This window comes from Temnothorax longispinosus, chromosome 4, assembly GCF_030848805.1.
Source record: "Temnothorax longispinosus isolate EJ_2023e chromosome 4, Tlon_JGU_v1, whole genome shotgun sequence".
Taxonomy (NCBI): domain Eukaryota; kingdom Metazoa; phylum Arthropoda; class Insecta; order Hymenoptera; family Formicidae; genus Temnothorax; species Temnothorax longispinosus.
Genome location: NC_092361.1, coordinates 16085805 through 16099210, shown reverse-complemented (window position 1 = coordinate 16099210; position 13406 = coordinate 16085805). Strand labels below are relative to the sequence as shown.

The window sequence follows — 13406 nt, the reverse complement described above, 5'->3', positions numbered from 1 at the left end:
GCGCGCGCGGGGCTCATGTATTTCACGCAAAAAACGCAGGACGTGGAACGTATCCGTCATGCAGAATGAAGTTCTGGTGGAACTGGATGGGGAAGATTAAACGCCACGGAATCAATAAACTTGGCTCCAGTCTCGTTCGATATCTTGACGGAGGGAAAGCACGAGAGATAGAAAGAAAATAGGACACGACCGGTTAACCGGGGGGAGAAAGCAGAGGGAGGTTGCGAGTTGCGAGGGCGAGACGAGATAGATGAATGAGAAGAGGGGCGGGAGGGAGGGCACGAGGGGTGCGCATATGTGGGCGGACATTGGGTAGACGAGGACGAGTGCGGAACTATAGTGATTCCCGATTAACCGAGAACAAGGGAGAAGGATGAAAAATGGGGAGGACGATGGGGTGCGATTGAGGCTCTCGGTAAAGAGGAAGAGAGAAATAAGCTAAAATACATGTACGCGCGTGCGTGAGCGGAGGGAGAGACTAAGGGGAGAGCGGATTGAGTGTGTAAGAGAGGGAGAACGGCATGGCCAGAGGGGAAAGACGAGAAGCGGAGAAGCTGAAGAAGGGGCAGAAGACAGGCCGGAACTTCAGACGTCTACGGACCTGCCCGCGAGTCTCGTTCCCTCCCTTTAATTAAGTTTTTGCACGTTTTTCTCGCGCTATCATTTTCTCCCGTTAGAGTTAGGCCGTCTTCACCGAGGGAGAGGAGATCCTAATCGCGAGAGATCGGGATGGCCCACGCCGCGTCCAACGATGTCAACGAGAAGAGCTACATCCTGGACGCGAAAAAGAACCTCGAGGACGTGAGTAAGCCGTCTCCATCTCGCTCTGCTCGACGGCGGAGGATATGGTCTACCGTGTCGAGCGCGCACATCCGGTTCCGTTTTTCTCTCGTTCGCGGAAGCGAAATCATCGCCGGCGAAGCGACGCGCGACGTATCAGATCATTAAACGGCACTACAACGAGGAGAGAACGTCTCGTATCTATCTCTCGTGTGTGTTCTTTCTTCCGTCTTACCGAGATTTGCTACGCGAAGGAAACGTAGTGAAAATTGCAATAAGGTTTTTATTTTTCTAGGATATTATACTGACATTATGACGGAAATTACGGTATTTTTATTCAAAGATGTTACGTTTTACAAAAAAATTACTGTGATTATTCGAATACTTTATTTGATGTACAATTTAAAACATTCAAGTTCCTCTAAAGTGAGAAAGAAGTCTTACAACCCGAGTTTGGTTGCTTTTATGCAAATTGAACATTTTGTAGTAAACTACAATATCGATATAGTCATTTTTCAGACATGAAAAAAGATTAATTGCATATTAAACCTTTATTATAATTAAGTTTTTATACGTTGGTAGAATTTAAAATACGCGCATAAACTTTTCAGAAGCATTATAATTTCGGCTGATTCAAGTAAAAATAATTACTCGTCAATTTTTATAGCAACGTATGCTACAATATGTTACAGCTTTATAATAGAATGTGAAAAAAGAATACGCTCTTTATGTAATTTGTATTACGTAATAGTTTTTTTCCACATACGAGGGGAAGTTTTGCTCGAAATATAAGCAAATCTCTCGGGATCTATCAAGTGAATAGCCACCGCACGGCTATCGAGCAACCCCGTCGCGTGATTTACTAAAAGTAATTTCGCGAACGACCGTGCTGGAGAATCGCGAGAATCCTCTTAGCGATTGTAAAAAGTGTACGAGAAAGTTACTATATACGCCACTTTCGCTACCTCGTTAATTCTATTCGCTCTTAACCCGCGGTGTTAAGCGCAAGAAAGTCCGCGATCTTGATTGCTCTAGCTGCGATTCTCGCTCGATTCTCCCCGCGGCGTGTAATCGCGCGAGCCGAACAGAAACGCGCAATTACGGCTCTTCTCCTCGCGCGAGCGCGGGTTCCAATATCTTCGAGATTGAAGTTTCCGTCGTCTTGAAAAGAGGGAGGGGGAGAGAGAGACGCGGTCTCTTAACAATTCCATCCGCGATGAGAAATTTCCGCGATGACATTTCGCCCGATACGCTCGTTTCAATCAATGCCTCCGTGATTTCTCCCGCGCGGTTCTGCCTTTCGCGAAGAGCTGTCATATCCGTCTAAGACGTACACTGCCAATGAAGGTACTCGTATGGATGTGCGAGCACCTGCGAACGACGGAAAGTGCATAGAAAAAAAATGGAGTGTCGAATCAAACTTGTAGATTTTGTACTTGTGTACTCAAATTAACGCGCTCATTGTTTCGTATATACGCAACAATTTATATAATCTTTTTATAAGAATTTGATAATCTTTTCCCTGACGGAAATATTTTGCTGAAAATACTATGAAAAGTGAAATAAAATTATTGAAAAATTTTGAATATATTTTAAAATGAATATAATGTAATATTGCAAAATATAAGAAAAGTTAAATTATATACTGTTGAAAAGTAGTAACAAATTCTTTGAAATATTAGGTATAACGAAATTAACTGAATTTAACTAAAAACTGAATTTTTACTGAAATATGGATGGAATAATAATGAAATGGGGTCAATTGAGAGAAATTTTGAAATACATTTCAGCAAAATTTCGTTATTATTTTCGGTTTCTCACAAGTAAACCCCCTTTACCTTCTACCCTCGTGATTAAAATGAGGACCTTGGGAAATTATTTATAGGCATGCCTCAGCATCATTTAAAGCTAATCAGATTTGCTGCAAAATTGTCAGAAACACCAAAATTCAGATGGATAATTGTTGATGGCTTGGTGGGGTCTAGCGTACAAACTGATAATGCATTGCATGTACTTCTATGGGTAATGTTGTTTCTGAATGTTTCCACAAAATTACCCCTGTTTGCAGCGACTATAGCAGCAGCTGAACGCAGTTTCGTTACTTTGGTGATCGCCTGGTAGATCGTGGGATGACGGTGATGGAGAGAAATATATGGTTGGATGGATGTACTTGTATAGAGGATGTGTCCCCAAAAATACCATGTGACTCTCCGTGAGTCGCGATGGTGAGACTCCACAAATATTAAACCCGCCTAGCTCTTGTCGTCCGATAAGATCGTCAGTGAGAGCGTCGATCAGGATAATGAATATTGTTGTCGAATTTGTTTATATATTTAAGTCGGCGCGGCCGAGCACTCGCGAGAAAGCGCGTTTTTGTCTGCGCGCGCGGTTAATTAATGTGATGCCATCTTGGTAGGGGCACATGCGGCCACCATGCTACTCTATTCTACTTAATTATTATCTATAAATTATAATAATTTATTTATAAAATCAAATTAAAGAAAACGCCGTTAAAACGGTCAGAACTTGGTTGCCTAATAATATTATTCGCGTGAATTTTACACGCAATTCTTCAGGTACATGCAAATGCAATTATCAGTTTGGGCGGTAGACCCCGCCCACTAACAATGATTCTGAATTCTGGTGCTTCTGAGAATTTTGCAGCAAATCTGACTAGCTTTAAATGATCCTGAGGCATGCCTAAATCATTTCCCAAAGTCTCATTTCAATCGCGAGGGGGTAGAAGGTAAGGGTTTACTTGTTAGTTGAACTATATATAAAATAACTTCATTGAAGCAAGTTTTCTTTGTTTAACGCTATATAATCTTATTTTATGATTTCTACGTTAAAACTAAAAATATTTTTAAATCAAGAATATTCTTTCTCTCTGTGTGCGAGCGACGAGAGGGATGAAAATCCTCGTTACCCCGTCGGGTTTTCTCTCGATACACGAAAGAGGAATACGGATACGTTCTCGCACACAACTGTCTTATATATGACTATGACGCATTGTTTCGGAAATTTCGACAGGTCGGCAGTGTCGCATCGGAAGAGTCCTACGATGACACGAGACACCTAGTCGGGGTAAGGGTTGCGCATCTACACAGGAAAAAAAGAAGTGTCAAATTAAAACTTATATACTCGTATATACACAACAATCTATAATTTTCTTATAAGAATTTTAACTTTTTTATTTTGATTGAACTATATAAATGACTTCATTCAAGCAAATTTTCTTCGTTTAACGCAATATAATCTCAGTTCCAAGATTATAGATTGCAGTTTATATAACTCTTGATTTAACTCTTCTTTTTTTCTGTAAATTAATTATAGAAATTGACTATTTCGCCATCTTCCTTCACTCATTCCCATCTCCCTCTAATTATTGGAGCGACGAGCGATTAATTGCCACGGACGCAGCTTCATTATATGCCCGTTCTAATTTGCAAGGCGAGATACCCGGCTGCGTACAACAAGCATGGATTAATTGGCGCGCGACAGAAACTTCCCAAGTAGCTTCGCTGATATTGGCCTATCGATTAGTCCCGCGTAATGTTGTTCCGACGCGCGACGGGACGATGCACTCCTCCGACGCGACGCGACGTTCAATTCGTCAATTAGTCACGGGCCGTTGGCCTACGACCTGGCGCACGTGCGTTATCATTTTCTCGCAGCGCTCTTTTAACTTTTATCGCGCCGCTCCCTCTCCGCTACGCTCTCAGCTCGGTATCGCTCCAAATTATTCCGCTGAACTACGATCGCGCGTAACCGTTTAGCTCCTGCCTGTCTTAGCTAATTTGCCTACGCTGTAATTTATACCCGCGTATTTTTATTTACTTTTAACCGGCGCCTCGGAATTAACGGCTTTTTCCCTCGCTCGTGCCATTAATATTCATCAGTATGAAAATATATGGATGCTCGTAGAATATTCGCGGGTACGAGCTCGAATACGCAATGTGACATCTAATTAACGTTTAACGTTAATTAACGTTAACATATCGCGATACTCTGAATACACTGAATACGATCTCTTGCCGCGTTTATCACTGCGAAAAGCACTCGTGCTAATGTCGGCGCGTGTTGTAGGAGCAGGAAGGAGAGTCCGACAAATTCAGCAGCCTGCCGCTCGCGAGTTTCAATTTCATCAATTCCATCATCGGCAGCGGCGTCATCGGTGAGAAAAAATGATCTATAGCTCTAGATCCGAGATTATATAATATCGTTGAAAATTATATATCGTCAAAATAATTGTAGAAGGGAAAAAGAAATCCGCTTGACATTCTGCGAAGCCCTATCCTAAAGTCGGCTAGATTAATGTAAATTTTTACAGGAATACCGTATGCTCTGCATCAAGCCGGCTTCGGTCTCGGCATCGCCCTGTTAATCTTAGTAGCGGCACTGACCGACTACTCGTTAATTCTTATGGTGCGAAGCGGACACATTTGTGGCGAGATGAGTTATCAGGGCCTGATGCGAGCGAGTTTCGGCCGCGTCGGCTTCTACATCCTCACGGTGTTGCAGTTCATTTATCCGTTCATAGGTACACTAGTGCTTGAAAGGATATGCTATCCCAAAGAACGTTTATAGTAAATAATAAATAAATAATGATATTTATCTATCTTTATCCATGTCGACCGTCATATTTCGACCATGTATTTAATCAACGCATGAAACGCTTTTATTGATGTTGCAGCGATGATCTCTTACAACGTCGTCGTCGGCGACACGGTCACCACGGTCCTGGTAAGAATGACGGGGACGGACCAATGGAACATTTTCGCTCATCGAAACATCGTCACCCTCTTGACGACCCTCTGCATCATCGTCCCGCTTTGTCTGTACAGGAACATCGCGCGGTTAGCGAGAATCTCCTTCCTCTCTCTGGTCTGCATCGGGTTCATTCTCCTCGCCATCTTCATCCGGATGGACACCATGTCCGACACGGTGTAAGCGAGAATTTCGCCTGTAGTTCATGGGGAAGGGGGGAGGGTCACTGTGTTATCTCCTGTAAATTCGCTATATGATTGTAATCATAGGCGTGATTGATTGCAGCCCGAGTCAGAAGGACAGCTGGAGGTTCGCCAATTTCTCAGGGATCGTCCAGTCCATCGGTATAATGGCGTTCGCCTTCATGTGCCATCACAACACCTTCCTGATTTATGGCTCGATTGAGAGAGCGACCCAGCAGAAGTGGGACGTGGTGACGCACTGGTCTCTCTTCACCTCTTTCCTGATCGCCGCGGCCTTCGGGATTGCCGGCTACGCGACCTTCACGTCGTACGTTCAGGGCGATCTGATGGAGAATTACTGCTTGGACGACGATCTGATGAATTTCGCCAGGATCATGTTCAGCGGCACCATACTCCTCACCTTTCCGATCGAGTGCTTCGTTACGCGCGAGGTAATGTCTCTCATCCTGGTCGTCTAACGCATCAGATCGGAGAATTTGCAAGAGTTACGATCGCGATTTATTACCGCTTCAGGTGCTCATGACGGCGATCAAGGGGACGGAAAAATTGGAGGGAGACGAGGCTTATGTGCCTGACTCGGACCGTAAGTACCTGATAATCACCTTGGCGATATTATTCATAGCATATCTGATCTCCACGTGGACGGACTGCCTCGGCGTCGTTCTCGAGTTGAACGGCATCCTCGCCGCCGTGCCGCTCGCCTACATTCTGCCCGGTCTCTGCTACCTCAAGCTCGAGGAGGGGCCCGTCCTCTCGTCCAAGAAGCTGCCGGCGCTCGGCCTGATGGTCGCCGGTATTCTGGTCGCCATCTCGGGTCTCCTGCTGATTATATTCAACAATAATTCAGTCGGTACCTGCTTTCACGGCATAGCGTCGTATTGCACCCCCGAAAATGGGACGACGCCGTATAGCGAGGTGATCATGGTGTCCACCGAAAACTACAACAACACGGAGAGCCCGAGATCTGAGCTTAACGGTTAAGCACGGTAAATCTCTAGCTTAATCGTAGGTCTGCTAAATTGGTGAAAGTATAGCCGGGTGATTAATTTTGTGGGAGAAGTAACGTATAACATTTTGACGCAACGCATCCAATATATAATTGCTTCGAAAATCTCAAAACGTGAAATTTTACAACAAACTTGCGGGAAAAGAGTTGAAAGTTTCTACAAGATCAGATACGGCAGGATTTTATCTATGACTAAATATATTATTCCAATGAGAGGGTACCCGAGATTATAATACCATGTCGTTAAACGGAAAATAAAACTGCGCAAATCAAACTGGTTGTAAATCAAACTAGTTGTAAATCAGGTTTAAAGAGAAATAGCGATTGTGCTATTGTGATGTCCTAATCGATAGATCTCATATTGTGGAAACATTTTATGCTCTACAGTAGACTTTAATATTAAATATGTGGGACGTAAATTTATAGGGAAAAAAAAACGGAATGTTATTGTTTACGTTAACGATGGGGAACATTTAATTATATTGGACAAAATACTGTTCCCTCCACGATTTTATTCCACGATATCGGGATGATATGATTGGAAAATCATATATCTCGAACGCATGATTATCGCAATATAAAATCAATGCAATATAGGATTCGGCTTACGAGCGAGAAATCCGAAAAAAATTGGCAATAGATATATAATCGTTCTTTCCGTCATTTAGTAAAGTGTACAGACCTATATGAATGTTTGTCGCACGCAAATTTACCGAGTCACAGAGTAAAATCGTAATCTTTCAAGTGTGTAACGAGTTTGGGATTTACGACTGAAGACGATTAATCAATTCTCCGCGACGCATATTATTAGAGTCTCAGAATCTTAATGTACCAATCGAGATAATTATTGAACTTCCGATACTATTATTGTACGTAATATATAATATATATAGAAAGGACTCTTGTGTGTATTTAGTCCTGATAAAGTTCCAGAGGTACGGCTCTAACGTGAAAACAAAATCTCTGTGGTTATAAAAAATGCGCGAATTTTAAGGAATATATTATAATTTTAAAGAATAGTTATTGCGATTAGAAAATTATGACTAGGCAACTAACGTATAGAATACGTGAGCTAAAATATCATTATATTTTTAAAAAGATGTTGAACAGACAAATAGTTTATAAACGAGAAGATATTATGTATATGTACGTTGTATATCTATATATACACCACACATATATGCACACTACGTTTGTATTTTTTCGTGATACGGGACTAATATTGAATGTTGAAAGTAAGAAACATACAAACGGATCTATAATGTTCATAAAAGATAATGCGATAATTAGCGGCTTAAAAGCTTTTTATTCGCAACTTGTTCTACCTTACCTAGATTCTTGACATGCTCTGCGTTTTCTTTTTTGAAGAAAGAGAGAATCGGAAGAAAGAGAGAACCAGCACTGATAGTTTTTTAATTTTTTACGACTCGTAAAATCGTTTTTATAAGTATTTTTTGCATAAGTTTTTTGATACGATTAAACTCAAGTATTTTGTTTGCGATATGAAAATACAAGATATAATAGCATAAAATAGGACGAATAACGACAACACTTGACATACCGGTACAATCATCGCTTAGATTTACCGTTGCAAAGTTTAGTTGATCGGAAGATTTGGCTATGAGGAGTTACATTGTATGTTCATAGTTCAAAAGACAAAAAAGAAAAGGGGAGCCAAAGTGTCTGTAATGTATCAAAATATAATATAGAGCCGCAGTGGAAATGACACAATCAAATCGGGGGGCAAAAGTGAATTTCTCTTTTTACCCCCCAAATGACGCTTTACACTTACAGAAAACAAACACTGATGCGAAAAAGACCACATACAAGAGGAAAGTATTTATTCACGCGTAGCTCGCGTACTATAGTACATAAGGCAAAAGAATCAAATATGTTTACCTGTTTATGCACATTTGAATATAAAGAAAGATATATAAAAAGCATATTTAAGATAAAAAACTATATAAAGACCCTAAGTTGGTACATATATTATAGGAACGGCCTAGGGAAAATGGAATATATATTATCGGTGAATATACACGTGATGAGGCAAAGCGAGAGAGATTTTGTGACCGTGTATCGCATGTTATCACGCACATACACATCCGCTGTTTCGTGTCGCAGTGAAACAGACGCCTCGTTCGAGCGACAAGACTTGTACGTTTAGTGACGTTTACGTTCGCAGCGTTATCATTATACACATGCGCGCCGCACATTGGCGGTATTCCTTATATAGATATATGTATAATTTAACCGGCAAAATAAGTGTAAATCTATATGCACGTACGAGAGAGGGAAGGACAAGACTCGCGTTTTGCGCCCTTTAGGGTTTTTCCAACCTGTTGGTAATCTAACTAATAGTTAAATCATATGTCTATCTTTGTTTAATGTAAAGGATAAACAAAGACATATATATGATTTAACTATTAATTAGTTTATCAAAAGGTTGGAACAACCGGCCCTAAGAGCGTCCACATATTATTCGCCCCGCCGATCTCTTTTCGATCGCTCGTTCGCTCGTAACGCACGACCTGACTGGATAAACATTACGTGGTTGTGACAGTACTGTAGTAATGTCAAGATTATCGTTATTGATTTAAGATACAAAGACACGGAGCGCGCATATATACGACCGGACATAAGTAGTAAAGTTTATCACGCGTGGACATGAGTAACTCGTATAATTGAAACATGCAGAATAAAGACTTCCCAACTCTTTTCCTTTCGCTCTCGTAACGTGACGCGCCCAGCAAACGTATGATTTAATTGTAAAACGACTCTCTACAAACAAATAGGACACGTGTAAGCGACTAATAACTCGGACTGGTCCTGTGATATTATTTTTAACGACGCTTTCTTTATGATTTGTCTCTATAAAGCTTGACCGCGTAGAGAGGGAATTTTTAAACTATATATGTTTAGTGTTTGGCGGGCGATTAAGAAGGCAAAGATCAAAAGAATTTGACTCGATGCGAACGACAGACTGATCTTTTTACGCTTGAAGACATTAAATTTGACAATTTCGCGTTGCAAGACGCCGTGTATTAGTAAAGCTAGTATCAATCTGTTGCGTCCGAGAAAACATTTATAAGTGCCAATTTCGACGAAAGAGAAAAGAAAAATTTATTAGACTAATCCAATCTTAATGTTCGTAAATATATAAACGTGAACGTATTATTTATGATTGTTCTATATTGACGTTAAGTAAACTTTACACACGTTGGAGATCGTTGAATGGTATAGTGAGGAGAACGGAAAAGAGGCCCCAGATATTTTAAATAACGAAGCGTTTAAAAAGCAAATATCTCGAATAAAAATGTTGCATCTCAAACAGAGAATAAACGTGATGCGCGCATGCAAATTTTATCGCATGCATTTTTCATGAGGTATCTATATATGTCACAGATGTTATTAATGGAGCCACAATATTTTCTTACGTAATTTATTTTTTCCTGAATATAAAAGTATTAACATAAAGCTATAAAAAAAAAAGTTCGAAAATTTATAAAAGAGACGGGAATATTTTAAATGTATTATTTTGATAGAAAAGTGTGAGAGATATCTCATAAAATATCGATTTTTCTATAATTTCGATTTATACCTTATTTATACATAAAATCAACAAGATAAATCGATTAGTATCTACATGTCAAAAAATTCTTTCATAAATTTTGCGCTTTCGACATATTTGAGGGTTGCAAAACGAAGACACTTACGCCTTACCCTGGTATAAAAGAACGTTATAGTTTATTATTCGTGCAATATTAATTCTATGTGATTTCATACCAACTTAAATATCCCTCCAACGATGTTTGCTTTGGTTTTAAAGCATTCCGTTTCTCCGGACAAACGTAATTTATTTACAAAGCGTTTCGAATTAGTTGAAGTTGAAGATTAGGAGAAAGAAGCGACGTCTCCTCCGCGAGTACTTTCTCGCGATGCGAGAAAGTGAAGTAGAATCGCGGTGGGTCACGCAACGGAGAGGACGTTACGGGGAAGCATGGGAAAATGTGCCGCGACGTAATTTCACGCAGACGGGAGCCACGGAAGGAGGAGGACCTCCTCTCCTCCTTGGGAGGAGGTTCCGAGTGCGTGACGCGTAAGGAGCGGGCACACCGAGTGCGCGTGTGTATATGCGTGTGCGTACAGCCGTGACGCGAGGCGATTGCGTAAGGGATGTTGATAGCGAGCGAAAAGCAATCGTGCCGTTATTCGCCACCGTATCGCGGGTCTTCCGACCACATTTATTCTGTGATAGACACGTGGCACACATGATGCGTTTACAAAATATATATACGGGTGTGCACATAAGGCGCGCGTACCCGCGATGCTACGCTATACGTATAATGTTATCTATTTAGGTTTATTTCGCGAAATAAAAGACGACTTGAGATTAACGCAACGTTCTGTTTATTATTCCTCCTTTCCGTACACCTGTCCTCGCAGATAAAGGCTGAACGTCGTGACAATTTTATATGGCTATTGTATGCGCATGTATATATCGCGTGCGCGTTTTTAATTTACGCTAAAAGATAAATCTATTAAAATCAAGAAAATAGATTTCTTTGAATCTAGTTTCCTTAATTCAAAGAAGTATTGGGTAGATTTAAGAAAACATTTTTCTGAGTTAAAAATATTTTATCCAATCTACCTAATACTTATTTAAACAAAAAAATATATTTTCTTGATTTTAATAAATTTTTTTCAGTGTGTATGTAAAACCGCAATGCTCTAAAAGCTCTCAATTATACCGGTATTTAACCGAAAATTTCAGTAATATCGGCAATAAATGCAGTTTTTCGGTAATTTACTGTATTGCTACTGCGTTATTGAATGTCAATGTAAGCAATACGATTTTTGTAATATGCATCTCCTTAATATTCATTTTACATAAATTAATACACATATTCTTTACAGTGATTTAAAAAGGATGCTTATTAGCATCAAAAGTTAAATCGATTGAGAAAGACCAAAACCAATTGTCGAAACGTTGTAACTACAATGAATAAATTTATTTTTTGTTCATTATTTTGTGATTATAATGAATAAAGGTGACCAGGGTCGAGGAAAAAGTCAATATTGTTAATGTACACATCTAGACAATTACAATTAATCACAATTGTAATTAAATTACAATTGTGTTGTTACGGACATTAATTCATACACGGCATTTCCTTCTCGTTTGGATTTCATGTTATTTTTCCCTCGTGATTATTTTGAGAACGTCGATGTCCAATAATAACGTACGTTGTACCAAGCTCTATTTCTAATCAGTTTTTATTTACTTCGATTATTGTATAAAATTGGGAACTCGTTTTCATACACGTAGAAATTGATATTTCTTTTCATAGCGTTTTCAATCGCTGCCCGCAACAATGTCGCGCTTTCAATGCCCGTCAATTCAGGGACAAAATCGCTCGCTCGCTCGCTCGTCTCTTCTATCGGGACGATTTATCATTAGGATTTCACTCGACAACGAAAGCAAGAGGGGAGCGAAAGTGATCAGAGAGAAGCATACTCCATGACCATTTCGCCGTGCCTGCGTTTCCAGGGAAAGCGCAATCTCCCGCTCGGCTATATCGACTTCGACGCGACGTCGCGTCCATCCGTTTCGCGGTTTCTAAATCGCGCCGCGATCAAATACCCGCGGAATCTGCAGGCAGAGGAGTCGCGGCTCGCGAGTGTCGGATCGTCGTATTTTTTTCCTCATCACGATGATTACGCGGTCGCGAATCGCGAGACTGACTGATACGCGCGAGCGCCAAGGGAACGGAATTGGCGGGGAACAAAATCCACACACGGCCTTGATGGCGACGACCGCGCGCGTGTTAATCGTAGATACCCTCCCCGGTCGCCCGCGCTCGATCGATCGATCTTCCGCCGAGATGAGAAGAGATCGTGGCTCGCGAACCCCCGACCGACCGACCGATATCCGCGCAGCCCTGCCTCGAGAACGCCGCGGCCGCGGCCGGCCCAATTGGCCCGCTGTCAGCCTCGATTGGCCCCCGTTCGACCCATTTAATCTTGCGACGGCCGTCGCTCGTACATACACCGCATTTCGAAACCGCTTGGACCGCGACCTCCCGACCGATCGAGATCTAAGGCCTGTTTTTTTTATAGCTCTATTACATTGCATTTTCTGCTCCTATTTAAAAAAAAAAAAAAATAGAAAATAGTCGTGCATTTAGAGAAAACAGTGGGAAAAGGTGAGAAAATTATAAGTTCAATAGCAGATCCCTAATCGAGGGAGACGCGGTGCTGCGAACGACGAAGCGAACCTGAAAATCTTAGATTGTAACGTCGTTATCTTCTTTTTAGAAAAAATAGATTTAAACAATAATATATTGTAATGTATTTGTCATGTTAATACTTTGTGCTTAGTCTTCTTTATCTTTAAAATTATATAATTTTCAATGCTTCAAATTTGAAAACGATATAAGAGGACAGGGCTATAAATTACCGTTTCAAATTTATCTCTATAATCTATCTTTATTATTAGCGAAATATTCCTACGCTTTTAACTTATCCGGCTGTATTTTTTTTTCAACTCAAGTACGCGCACTTTTTCTTCTACCTTTTTTACAGAATATATAATTTTTCAGTCATAACTCCTGGGACCGATTGACCTCGCATGGACTAATCGATAGCTG

General features: G+C 40.7%; 1 protein-coding gene across 1 annotated transcript; it reads left to right on the top strand.

Moving 5' to 3' along the window:
- The first annotated feature begins 389 nt into the window (after nucleotides 1-389).
- Nucleotides 390-11153, top strand: LOC139811842 (putative sodium-coupled neutral amino acid transporter 11). The gene is made up of 7 exons (XM_071776264.1): nucleotides 390-801; nucleotides 3811-3864; nucleotides 4867-4954; nucleotides 5111-5320; nucleotides 5474-5726; nucleotides 5833-6181; nucleotides 6264-11153. The coding sequence occupies exons 1-7, from the start codon at nucleotides 730-732 to the stop codon at nucleotides 6729-6731; spliced, it is 1494 nt and encodes a 497-aa protein (XP_071632365.1). The 5' UTR covers nucleotides 390-729; the 3' UTR covers nucleotides 6732-11153.
- The last annotated feature ends 2253 nt before the right edge of the window (nucleotides 11154-13406 follow it).

Coding starts and splice junctions, on each gene's coding strand:
- LOC139811842 (XM_071776264.1), top strand. CDS start 730: ATGGCCCACGCCGCGTCCAACGATGTCAACGAGAAGAGCTACATCCTG. Junction 3,865..4,866: donor ACACGAGACACCTAGTCGGG/GTAAGGGTTGCG, acceptor CGCGTGTTGTAG/GAGCAGGAAGGAGAGTCCGA. Junction 5,727..5,832: donor GACACCATGTCCGACACGGT/GTAAGCGAGAAT, acceptor GATTGATTGCAG/CCCGAGTCAGAAGGACAGCT.